The following is a 13,148-nucleotide window of genomic DNA, read 5'->3' on the forward strand; positions in this document are numbered from 1 at the left end:
CATAAACGGCTCGTAGGTTAACGCGTCACTGCTAATAACGACTGAATACGACTCGTGTGGCGATATAGAGGATGAACGTCTTTACTGAGCGTTTTGCAGCCGCCACCACATCACAGCCTGACTCCTCACCAGTGAAGGTCAGTAACGTAACTATTTCCAATCCAGTAATCAGATTAAAGTTACTTATCCAAGTTACTGTGCGTTACTATTTTTGTAATTTTCCTCAGTAAAAAGATATTGTATATATTTGCTTTCTTCTTGCGTCTCGGGGAGTGACGTCTGGCCTATTGCGACAGTTAAGTCACGGGCTGCGTCCGGAATCGGTTACTTACAGAGTGTGCACTAGATTGGAGGAAGTGTGCACTACTCGGCCAATGCCGAGTGATGACGTGGGGACGTGATGACGTAATATCACCATGGTTACAGACTCAATACAAATCCCACTCGCCAAAATGTAGGATATTTATCGTCTTTTTGTTATTTATTTGTCTTTAAAAATGTTATTTTATTTATCTTACTTACACTTGTGAACAGAGGACGCCGTTTTCCTCGTCTTTCTTGTTTCTTATTCCGCTTCAATCGCAGCTCCAGTTGCATTATGGGATACATTGGCGGACCGCATTATATAACTAATAAAGTAACTTGTAATCTAACTTAGTTACTTTTAAAATCAAGTAATCCATAAAGTAACTAAGTTACTTTTTAAAGGAGTAATCAGTAATCAGTAGGGCTGTCGAAGTTAACGCGATAATAACGCATTAACGCGATTTCAATTTAACGCGATTAAAAATAATAGTGCCGTTAACGCAAATTCTAGTTAATGTTGAGACTTGACTGGTAGAACTACAACGCTCGGTTACATTATGTTAACATTATGTTAAAACAAACGTTTTAATGTCGGACTTGCCACCGTTTTTCATTTGCGGTTTGTTAACATAATGTAACCGAGCGTTGTAGTGATGCACTTATAAAGAAATAAATACACGCTATATTCACAAGTTGTCGGGAGCAGAACACTTTTATTAACTTATTCTGTTAAGGTACCAAATACCGGAAAGCTGAGTCAAGCACGTTAGTCCATGCACTATGGAAGCCCCAAAGGGTCAAAACACACTCACTTCGTGTAGAAACGGCCATCAAACCATTGTCACAATACAAGCACAGAAAAGTCTGTTACAATAACTACGCCTTATCCCACCTAAAGCACCGCTGATCTACAATGTTTGCTGATGGAGAAATTCTAACCTACAATCTGACATTTACTGCCTAGTATGTGAGTGAATAAAACTCCCTTACAGTTTTCTCTTGTCCCAGCAGTTTTTAACATCAGTACATTTAGCATAAAATGTGTTCACCATTTTAATTGTAACATTTCACATAAAAATCCTTGTTTTCTATAACATTTACACAGATTTTTTTTTAATGCGATTAATCGCGATTAACTATATGAAATTCTGAGATTAATCGCGATAAAAATTTTTTATCGTTTGACAGCCCTAGTAATCAGTAATCAGATTAGTTTTTCAAGGTAACTATGCCATCACTGCTCCTCACCCGTTTGGTTTATCATGTCAGTAAGGAAGGACGATGACTTGACCTTTATAAAAGTAAAAAAAGAAAGTATTTATTGATCCTGCCATAAGTGTAACTAATATGTTGACATGGCATTAAAATAGTAAATAAACAAACAAACAAATCAGCTCAGTGAATTGCTGTAAAGTGGCAGCAGCAGCTGAGCGGTTTAGGATGCTGGACTTAATCAGAAGGTTTCTGGTTTAAGCCCTACCACTGCCAAGATGCCACTGTTGGGCCCTTGAGTAAGGACCTGTATTCAGTCATAACTATACGTTGCTTTTGATTATAATATGTGCTTGAGAGAAGCTTCAAAATAGACAGTGGCATAGTAAACATCTATATATCTGTATATATGGGGCGGCACGGTGGGTAGCACTGTCGCCTCACAGCAAGAAGGTCCTGGGTTCGATCCCCAGGCGGGGCGGTCTGGGTCCTTTCTGTGTGGAGTTTGCATGTTCTCCCCGTTTCCTCCTACAGTCCAAAAACATGCAGTCGGGTTAATTGGGGACACTGAATTTCCCTATAGGTGAATGAGTGTGTGTGTATGTGTGTGTGTGTGCCCTGCGATGGATTGGCGCCCCGTCCAGGGTGTTACCGTGTGCCTTGCGCCCATTGAAAAGCTGGGATAGGCTCCAGTACCCACCCGCGACCCTGATTGGATAAGCGGCTAAGAAAGTGAGCGAGTGACCGCCTTGTGCCCGGTGCTTTCGGTCCATCCAGACCCGCCACAATTCTGATATAGTGAGAATAAAGCGCTTAATTAAAAAAAACATGTAATAAATGATCATTATTTGGAGAACCAAATGTGTTACAACGTATTTGACATGAAAGCTTCATTTATTCATTCATTTATTATCATCCTGGTCAGGGTCACGGTGGGTGGGATTCATTGGGAAAAATGTAGGAAACACCCTGGACATTTACATTATTTTATCCAAAGCGACTTATAATACTCTGACGGTTTATTATCTAAGCAGTTGAGGGTTAAGGGCCTTGCTCAAGGGTCCAACAGTGCCATCCTGACAGTGGTGGGGGTTGAACCAGTGAAATTTCGATTACTAGTCCAGTACTAATCTGCTAGTACAGGTTGCCAGTCCATCACAGGGCACACACTGCATTTTTAGTAGCTTTAGTTGTCCTGACTGCATGACTTGAGAGGAAACGCATGCGGACACAGGGAGAACATGCCAACTTTACACAAAACGGCTAGGGAATCGAACCCAGACCCTTCTTACTAGGGGGCGAAGGCGCTACCCACTGCACCACATGCACCTAAGTGCTTATAAACAGCTCAGTTGACACACATTTTGCGTGTAATAAAATCAGATTACCGATTTAACCTCTGATGTTTTTACCGTAATCTGATTACTAAACTACCTGCTGACCCAGTAATTATGTTATTGCCATAATCTGGTGCGGCCACTGATGGCCCGGACAAATCCCTGCTCGATCCCGACACCTCGGATACTGATTAGCCCCCCCAGTGAGTGTCTGAATGTTTTATATTAAGAGCTGAGTGGTTGTTATGGTTACTACAGCTTTTATACATCATTACTGGGGTTAAAATTGCTATAATAATAATAATAATAACAGTAATAAAGATGCAGAGTCACAGTAATGCTGCTGAATCGGCGCCGGTCTGTGGAAGCCGTTCACCTCTGAACGCGTGTTTACTTTTCTCCGCCGAGATGCAAATTGCTCCATCAGCCTCGATAGCTTCCCAGTTTGATTGAAGCGAGCTGTCGGATCGGCGCTGACGGGAAAAACGATGTTTTGAGTGCCCGTCCGAACCATGACAAGCCGGTCGCTCTTCAAATAAAACCCCCGGCTCGTGACTCCCGGAATTCTCGGCTCTGATGTCTGGGACTCGGAGCGGGCGCGGACGAGCGCCGTGTTAATTGGTTCGAGGACGGATGTAAGCGTGAGGCACGGCGAGGATGTTACTATGGGAACGGATACAGACGAGCGGAGGTCATTCGGCTGTGACATTAAAATCGATTAATTTCACTCAGATGGCACAAAAATACTGATTAGTACCTACAGAGAAAAGACAGGAGGAAGCGAAGTGTGTGCGGCTTATGTCCAGTGTTCTGTTGCTATTTTCCTGGATCGCAGACTTTCCTGGGTCGTCACAGAAAGCTTTCACATGTATGGAGGGGCATGCTATTCTCTTTGTATTCCTCCACCACCTCTGGTGCCACCTCACCCAGACAGTAGCCCTGTAACCCTGCGTTCAGATCCATGCCACGTAACAAAGCGACTGGCGATTCCTGGTGATAGGAAAAAGTTTACCTTCAGAGCAGAGCGATGTGGCGATTACCAACGGTGCTTCGTATAACGCCATCATAAAACGCTACGCTTTGTTTTTGGTTCCTACTAGAGGTGGAAGAGAAACTCACGGTCATGGTGTCAAACCTCTGCAAATACATGCGGCGAATGCAAAGTTTGCTTGTCACGTTGACTGCACAGGCAGTGATGGACTACACAGGGATGACATTTATAGACGAGCGATTTTCCTCCAGGACTTTTTGATTGTTAGCGTGATTTGTGGTCAGAACTGCGTTGAAGGGCGCTCGGACGGCGCGGCGGGATAATCCTGCTACCGGTTGGCTGGGCGCCCTCAGCAGACCTGTACAGAAAGTGGAGGAGCGCAGAGATCGGGGCGTGGCTTGCGTACACAAATCCACCCAAGTATGGGAGATTAAGAGGTGATTGTTAGGACTGCGGGCGGCACGGTGGCTCGGTGGGTAGCACTGTCGCCTCACGGCAAGAAGGTCCCGGGTTCGCTCCTCAGGCGGGGCGGTCCGGGTCCTTTCCGTGCGGAGTTTGCATGTTCTCCCCGTGTCTGCGTGGGTTTCCTCCGGAGTGTGCAAATATACACCCTCCTTGGACAGGGGCCCACAGCAGCAGACTGGCTGCAATCAATTGGGAGAAAAAAGGGGGTCAAATGCATAAAAAGATCATCAACGAATCTGATTTGTGATCAAATTGTAAATCCAGTAAAGCACTGTGGTATTTCTTTCTTTGCTTGGCGTCCGTTGGCACAGTTGATGATGATGATGACGCTTTCAGTGCGAACGCAGTTCTGTGAGCGATCAGCGATTCGGGCGACCAGGGGCGAGAAATCGCTGCCGGTCTGTTATTCCCCTGAGCAGGCTCGCTGCAGCTCAGAGATCCGAACTTTCCAGCTAGGCTTCTCCTACACATGATGAAATAATGAACCTGCACAGTGTGAAAACTTAAAGACGGGTGACTCAGTGTGGGGGACGCACTGCATTATGGGTCCCTAAATCGTGTGGAAAGCCTTTACAGAGGAGGAAAACACGAGCATACTCTATATTTATACAAACTCAAGGCTCGGTGTTCACATACTTTTGTTTGTATGTAGCAGTGTTAATTTTGACAGCAAATTTTGATTTAGTTTTAGTCTTTTGACTAAAATGTAATTTAGTTTTAGTCATAATTTAGTCATCTGAATTGTTTTAGTTTAATCTAGTTTTAGTCGACTAATTATCATAAGAATATAGTCGACTAAATCTACGGTCGATTCAGTCGACTAAAATACATATTTGTTAGTTTATTAGGATTTTAACGTCACGTTTTTACACTTTGGTTACATTCATGACAGGAACGGTAGTTACTCATTACACAAGTTTATATCGAACACAGTCATGGACAAATTTAGTATCTTCAATTCACCTCACTTGCACGTCTTTGGACTGTGGGAGGAAACCGGAGCACCTGCAGGAAACCCACGCGGACACGGGGAGAACATGCAAACTCCACACAGAAAGGACCCGGACCGCCCCACCTGGGGATCGAACCCAGGACCTTCATGCTGTGAGGCGACAGTGCTACCCACTTAGCCACCGTGCCACCTTAAAATAAATATAAAGGGTGTAAAATGTAAATGCTTTTTTATCAGTTCCCTTAAATTATTTGTCATTATATACACTTACACAAAATGAAACATTTTTAACCAGTTATGGAATATTATTAATGTTTGAATGTGCAATACACACAAAAACAGATTTAACTTATTTCAAACATCTTTATTTACCTGAGCTGCTTATTGAGCATAACAATAACACAATATTAATGACCAGTAGTCCTGCTCTACCTGAAACATATATGCACTGTTCATAACAAATTGCATATTACATTCTTTATAAAACTGGGTACCATAAAAGCAGCTGTGCCGTTATGTTGCCGTTATATTGCCAGCGGTGCCAGATGTTTCAGATGTGTTGTGTTTTTACCCGAGATCGCCCCACATGGTTTACACATCGTCTTGTTTTTCATGACGTCAGATGAGAAATGTGTCCAGATATATCGACTCTCCTGTTTGTCCCTGTTGACATTGTGGAGTTAATCTGGTTCCATGAGTAAAGAAAGTTCACAGGCTGGTCTGGTCTTCCCGGGTTCAGATCAAACTTGTGCGAGTGTGCTCTTAACGCGGTACCGCAAAAGATTAGTACTGATTGGATGGCTAATCGGCTTGTCCCGCCCCTCCACATACGCTAAAGTAGTTCTGATTGGATCTCTTTCTAACTTGTCCCTACCTTCCACAAAACTACAGTAAATCAGTTCTGATTGGATGTCGTCCCTGCCAAACATTTTCGTCTCGTTTTTATTCGTTGACGAAAGTGTCGATTCATTTCGTCATAGTTTTTAATTTTTTTTTGTAGTTTTTATTTAGTCATCGTCTCGTTTTCGTCATGAAAAAAAGGTTCGTTGACGAAAACTATGACGAAAATCATTCGTCAACGAAATTAACGCTGGTATGTGGATGCCTTTCTGTAGCGACTGCACCTCTGGGGATTCGAATCCTAACGTATTTACTGGACAGGACTAAAATAACTAACAGTCTTGTTAGTACAGGGTTCACTACTGACTGCTGACTGTCAGTTATTCAAACCGGTCAAAACTAACCCCCCTGCAGCTAACCGATAATAAACCCACGTTCACTTACCTATTCATTTAAAACGTTCCCAGTAGGTTTAGGAGAGAAACAGTCGGCCGAATGTTTTTGTCTGCGGAATCTAGAAATAGTTGCGACCCGCCTGCAGTTCTTACGCAACACTGCTGAGACTCTGCAGTCTCTGCCCGGTCTGTAGACGTCTGATGATGCCACCTCCTCCAGACTGTCTGCTGTAATCAGATCTCCGCTGCTTTGTTTTTAAGCCTCGACATTGACACTGCTGCTGCGTTTTAGGATCCTAATCCATCGTAGGTTTCATATACAAGAAGGTCCTGGGTTCGATCCCCAGGTGGAGTCGTCCGGGTCCTTTCTGTGTGGAGTTTTCGTGTTCTCCCCGTGTGTGTGGGTTTCCTCCTACAGTCCAAAAACATGCACTCAGGTTAATTATGTGTGCCCTGTGATGGACTGGCGACCTGTCCAGACCTGTCCTACATTTTGCCCAGTGAATCGGACCCACTGTGACCCTAAACCAAGACTCTAAAGGGATAGGTAGCCAAACAAGCTGCTTCAGCAGGTAGATGCACCAAGGGTAAAGTCCTTGATGTGAATAAGCCAAAGAAATTTTCAGGATGTGTGTGTGTGTGTGGGGGGGGGGTCACAATACATTCTGTTTTCAATGTTGAGGTGTGGTAAGAGGGGTTTAGGAGTTTATAGACTGTGCTGGGAAAATCCTACTTCTGTAAAGTAATATGATGTACTGTAACCTGACCCAGGTTAAGAGTCGTGTACTTCTGCGCTGGCCGGCAGAGGGGGCACGGAGGCGCACATGATTAATCAGTCAGTCCCATTTACTTGACAATCTCCTGCTTTTCGGGAGTGTTAATTCACTCCAGGTGGAGGTTCCCTCTCAGTTTGTTGGCACACTTGCTTTTCTCTGAAGCTGTAATGCTGGGTCGGTCAGTCCAGTCCAGTTTTCCGCTGATGTGCGTTGCCAGCATTCACCCAGTGTTGTGGCATTTTGGGCCTCACTTTTCAACTGCACCGTGAGAGCAGATCCACTGACCGCTTCTTTTCACCCACATTTAGTCGAGTAGGCGGGGCCGTTGCAGCCACCAGGAGACGACTTCTCATCCGTCCTCCCCTCCCTCGGACACGGGTCATTGTGTCTGTTTATCTGCAGACTGGTTGGCACCACCAAGCATCAACTCTGGTTTTTATTGTGGTTGCACTAAAAATATGGAATAAAAAACATTTTCTCTCAGTAAGAACAACCCCAAATCAGAAAAAGTTGGGACAGAATGGAAAATGCAAATAAAATAAAAACACAGAGGGTCTGTCATGGTATGGGGGCGTGTCAGTGCCCTTGATAAAGGTCATTTACACTCTGTGAAGCAGCATTAATGCAGAAAAGTACATTGAGATCTTGGAGCTGCCTGCTGCACACAAGAGGGTACGGGTACTGGACCGGCCTGCCTGCAGTCCTGACCTGTCCCCAATAGAGAATGTGTGGAGAATTTTGCGACAATGACGACCCCCCGTACTGCTGCACATCTTAAGACGTGTTTGCAGGAAGAACGAGACGAAATAAAAGCTGCTTGGTCTCCTCACCACCAAAAGCATTACAAAATATTAATAAATGAAATGAAGTCGAGCAGATAAAAGATGAAAAATCTCAGGTTCATCCTGTCTGACATGAAATAAAAGTCAAAGTCAATGTAAGAAACTCTGTGTTCTGTATTATTTGCATTTTCCATCCTGGTTGTAGAAGACCGAGGGGAGAACTAGGAACAAGGAGCCTTTATGGTTCTTCTGGCCTGTGGTTCAGCCCTGTGGACATACCGGCACTGTAAGTCCAGTAGACAGAACCGCCCACGTTAAGTTCTCCTGATTGTCAGGCGGTCCCGAGAGGCCTGGAGAACCGAGACGTACGGCGGAAGCTTCAACACAAACACAACAGAACGGTGGAGGCACAGAGCCGCTGTTATACGAGCTGCCAACCGTACCGGTACTGCACGATCCCGGAGGAGCAGAATCATCGGAGAACTGCAGAGCGCCGACACGGAGCATTAATTTTACTCGCGCCAGTCAGGCTGGGCTAATTCACAATGCTTTCATACGAAAGAATAACAGTAATGGAGCAAGAGACGCGATATCGGGAAATATAATAGCAGTGGTGTGAATTTTGGGGAGCACTTGAACGCACACTCACTCACACGCATTTACATTTATAACACTCAGCACTTCGCTTTAATCCTAATCGACTTTGCAAGCATTTGCAAGCAGTTCAGGCTTTTAAGGGCCTCGCTCAAGGGCCCAACTGTGGCCACTTGTCGATAGTGGGGAATGAACCTGCAGCCTTCTGATCATTAGTTCAATATCTTAATCGCTAAGCTACCGCAGCCCACAGAACGTGTTCCGAGTGTTTGATTTCCAAGCAGAAAATCGAACCCTGACTTTCCTGTGGTCTGTGGTTCAGTCACTGGGAATCCTATCTGGCCAAAAGTATTCGGACACCTGACCACGAGCCTGTCCGACGTCCTATTTCACATGTTCAACAAATGAAAATGATATTTGATACAGCTTGAAGAAAATAGAAGGCTGAATTTGTGCCCATATACACCGATCAGCCATAACATTAAAACCACCTCCTTGTTTCTACACTCACTGTCCATGTTATCAGCTCCACTTACCATATAGAAGCACTTTGTAGTTCTACAGTTACTGACTGTAGTCCATCTGTTTCTCTACATACTTTTTTAACCTGCTTTCACCACAGGACCCCCACAGAGCAGGTATTATTTAGGTGGTGGATCATTCTCAGCACTGCAGTGACACTGACATGGTGGTGGTGTGTTAGTGTGTGTTGTGCTGGTATGAGTGGATCAGACACAGCAGCGCTGCTGGAGTTTTTAAACAACGTGTCCACTCACTGTCCACTCTATTACACACTCCTACCTAGTCGGTCCACCTTGTAGCTGTAAAGTCAGAGACGATCGCTCATCTATTGCTGCTGTTTGAGTCGCTCATCTTCTAGACCTTCATCAGTGGTCACGGGACGCTGCCCACGGGGCGCTGTCGGCTGGATATTTTTGGTTGGTGGACTATTCTCAGTCCAGCAGTGACAGTGAGGTGTTTAAAAACAGCACAGCACAACACACACTAACACACCACCACCATGTACAATACCTGCTCTGTGGTGGTCCTGTGGGGGTCCTGACCATTGAAGAACAGCATGAAAAGGGGGTAACAAAGCATTCAGAGAAATAGATGGACTACAGTCAGTAATTGTAGAACTACAAAGTGCTTCTATATGGTAAGTGGAGCTGATAACATGGACAGTGAGTGTAGAAACAAGGAGGTGGTTTTAATGTTATGCTCGATCGGTGTAGTTACTTACTTTGCATTTTTGCGTTGCTGGGCTATGGGTGAGTGAAAGGTTGTGGGTTTTAATTCTGGCTTTTTGGTGCAGCCCTGTTGGGCCCTTGAGCAAGGCCCTTGCCCCTCTTAGCTGTAGCTGAGGATATAAAGCTTGGATATGCAGAGTAAACCTTTTCCTGTGCATGTAAATTGTTCACATCCCTCCCACCCACCCACATACCAAGGCCAGTTCAGCTCTCTTGGACTCCTGGTAACAGGATTAAGCTCCGTATCTTCCACTGATGTGTGGAATGTTTTGCTATGAAGCATCATAACAATAATCTGGAATTTACTCTGACAAACGTGTCAAGATGCAAAGCAAGGCAGGAAAAATGTTCGTACTCCCTTCAGTTGTGTTCTTAATTCTGTTTTGACCCGAAGCAGCAAATTGCGAAGGAAGGTAAAATCCGAAATCCGGGCCCCTCAGTTGTGTTTGGTATTCTGTAGAGTCGTGTGTCTTTCAGGCTTCATCCATATTAATGCGGCTGTTTGGTGGAAAGTTTGCAGGTGACGTGTGTGTGTGTGTGTGTGTGTGTGTGTGTGTGTGTGTGTGCGTGTTGGGGGTTTAAATAGTGAGCAGCGCAGAGAACGGAGGTCAGGTCGACATAAACGGATGAATAACCAAAACTTTCTTATGTCATTTATCACCGTGGATCGAAACCCTCTCGGTTTATTATCAGAGAGGCACAAAGGAAATTGACGTGCAGCTACTCGGTCCGTCCTGTTAGATCTGACGGTGTGATCGGATCGGGGCGTCAGCACGGACAGACTGCGCACTTCGTAACTCTACGACAACTTCTGGATTGATCGAGTGTCTGTGGCGTACGGCGCTACCCACGATTCCAAAGTGACACTCCGCCGATCAGGGACTTAAGTCTCGGCGCAAGTTGTAGAATGTTAAATTGGGAGGCAACTTCCAAAAATGCATATAAGTATATACACCGATCAGCCATAACATTAAAACCACCTCACTGTCCATTTTATCAGCTCCACTCACCATATAGAAGCACTTTGTAGTTCTACAATTACTGACTGTAGTCCATCTGTTTCTCTGCATGCTTTGTTAACCTGCTTTCATGCTGTTCTTCAATGGTCAGGACCCCCACAGGACCACCACAGAGCAGGTATTATTTAGGTGGTGGATCATTCTCAGCACTGACACTGACACTGACATGGTGGTGGTGAGTTTTTAAACACCGTGTCCACTCACTGTCCACTCTATTAGACACTCCTACCTAGTTGGTCCACCTTGTAGATGTAAAGTCAGAGACGATCGCTCATCTATTGCTGCTGTTTGAGTCGCTCATCTTCTAGACCTTCATCAGTGGTCACAGGACGCTGCCCACGGGGCGCTGTCGGCTGGATGTTTTAGGTTGGTGGACTATTCTCTGTCCAGCAGGGACGGTGAGGGGTTTAAACACTCCAGCAGCGCTGCTGTGTCTGATCCACTCATACCAGCACAACACACACTAACACACCACCACCATGTCAGAGTCACTGCAGTGCTGAGAATGATCCACCACCTAAATAATACCTGCTCTGTGGTGCATGCAGAGAAACAGATGGACTACAGTCAGTAATTGTAGAACTACAAAGTTCTTCTATATGGTCAGTGGAGCCGATACGTGTTTGTTTTTCTTCGCAGCTACTTTGAGTTGGAGAGCAGCGGACTCCGGGAGGAAATTCGCTATAAATATCGCCACAAAGGGAAACCGAGATCCGAGACCTTTCCTTACAGACTAGCCGATGGTCAGTGGCATAAAATCGCTCTGTCCATCAGCACCAATCATCTTCTGCTTCATGTGGACTGTAACAGGTGAGAGTCGTCGTTTAGGTGCATTTGTTCTCTTTGTGTTGTTTAGATTGCTGTTATTACGCTTGATTTAGGTGCAGCAGTAGAGTGTGGACCTTTGTGATTGTAATGAGGGAATCGAACCCCCTTATTTTGGGGGAAATGGGCGTAAAAAACGCCTCGATAAAATGTGTGAAGGCTATAATGGATGGTTTTTATTTTTAGACTGAGTGTATTATCTAGAATTTCGACCATGTTGGAGCCCCTTAAATTTGTCCAATGTTTAATAGGAGTTAGACTATATGATTAAAAGTATGTGGACACTGTTTTTCAGTCACAACAATTATTAAAAAAGTGCTTTTAATTTTGTCGCCAACGTTTACACGCTAGCCCACTACTGCGGAGACCTGGGTCGTTCGAACAGGGCACCGTATTCAGCCCTCGTCAGACGTCGCCAATCATGTCTGTGCTGAGATTCGAACCCAGACCTCAGAGGTGCTGGGCTAGAGTAATAAGACCACCGTACTACCCAAGTGCCCTGGTTTACGGGTGTAAAAGCTTGTGTTTTATGACTGTTGTGGTCCAGAGAATTTGGTCCAGGTAATAGGCTACTAGGCAAGCCGTAGCTTAGTGACTAAGGTAATGGACTAGTAATCAGAAAGTCGCTGGTTTTAGCCCCACTTCTGCCAGGTTGCTGCTGTTGGGGCCTTAAACAAGGCCCTTAACCCTCAATTACTCAGACTGTATACTGTAATGTAACTGGTTAGTAAGTCACTTTGGATAGAAAGCATCTGCTAAATGCTGAAAATGTGTTAGTGTGGGCTTTAATAACTTCGCTGTCATGACGGCTCAGCTTTTCAATACGGCAGGATGTGGTTTGAAACACAGCCCAGCTCACAGACCAACCACGCATATTTTTCCGGTAGAACAGAACACAAACAACGCGAGTCGGCAGGGCGGCCGTAGAGCCGTACGTCATCCACATCACACCGAGGACGGAGCGAACAGGAACAGGCGGTGATGGTGGATAATAAGGCCAAAAGGGAGCACGTAGACCGTAAAGAAGAATGGGCCGAGAACAGAGCCCTGAGGGACGCCCCGAGTGAGAGGAGCAGAGTCGGATGTGCTCGTGAAATGCCGCGTGTCCGTTTGCAGTAGATGCTGCAACCGAAGCGCCTCCACACGTCCTCATGAAGGAGGCGCTCGTGTTCGTCATCGTTCCGCTTCCAGGGATCGGTCGGAGTTTCAAACGAATAAAAATGTCTTTATACGTCGTCGTGGTTACACACCAGCAGATGCTTTCATCACTTTAACTCTAAATTGTGACTGAATGCAGTTTAAACAATAGAATTTTAAACTCTACGTGTGTTGGCATTTGGAAAGCTGCCAAACATAAACGGTCAGAATTAGTTTCACAGCCGGTGACGGTGGCACCTGAGTCGA

General features: G+C 45.2%; 1 protein-coding gene across 1 annotated transcript in view; it reads left to right on the plus strand.

Annotated features, from left to right (window-relative positions):
* The window catches only part of LOC134331915 (protein kinase C-binding protein NELL1-like), a 194,655-nt gene that overhangs the window by 57,450 nt on the left and 124,057 nt on the right, over positions 1–13,148 (plus strand). Inside the window, exon 4 of the mRNA XM_063013452.1 lies at positions 11,559–11,729. Coding sequence (XP_062869522.1) covers positions 11,559–11,729 — 171 coding nt within the window. The remainder of the gene's footprint in view (positions 1–11,558; positions 11,730–13,148) is intronic.

This window comes from Trichomycterus rosablanca, chromosome 17, assembly GCF_030014385.1.
Source record: "Trichomycterus rosablanca isolate fTriRos1 chromosome 17, fTriRos1.hap1, whole genome shotgun sequence".
In the NCBI taxonomy this organism is placed as follows: Eukaryota; Metazoa; Chordata; class Actinopteri; order Siluriformes; family Trichomycteridae; genus Trichomycterus; species Trichomycterus rosablanca.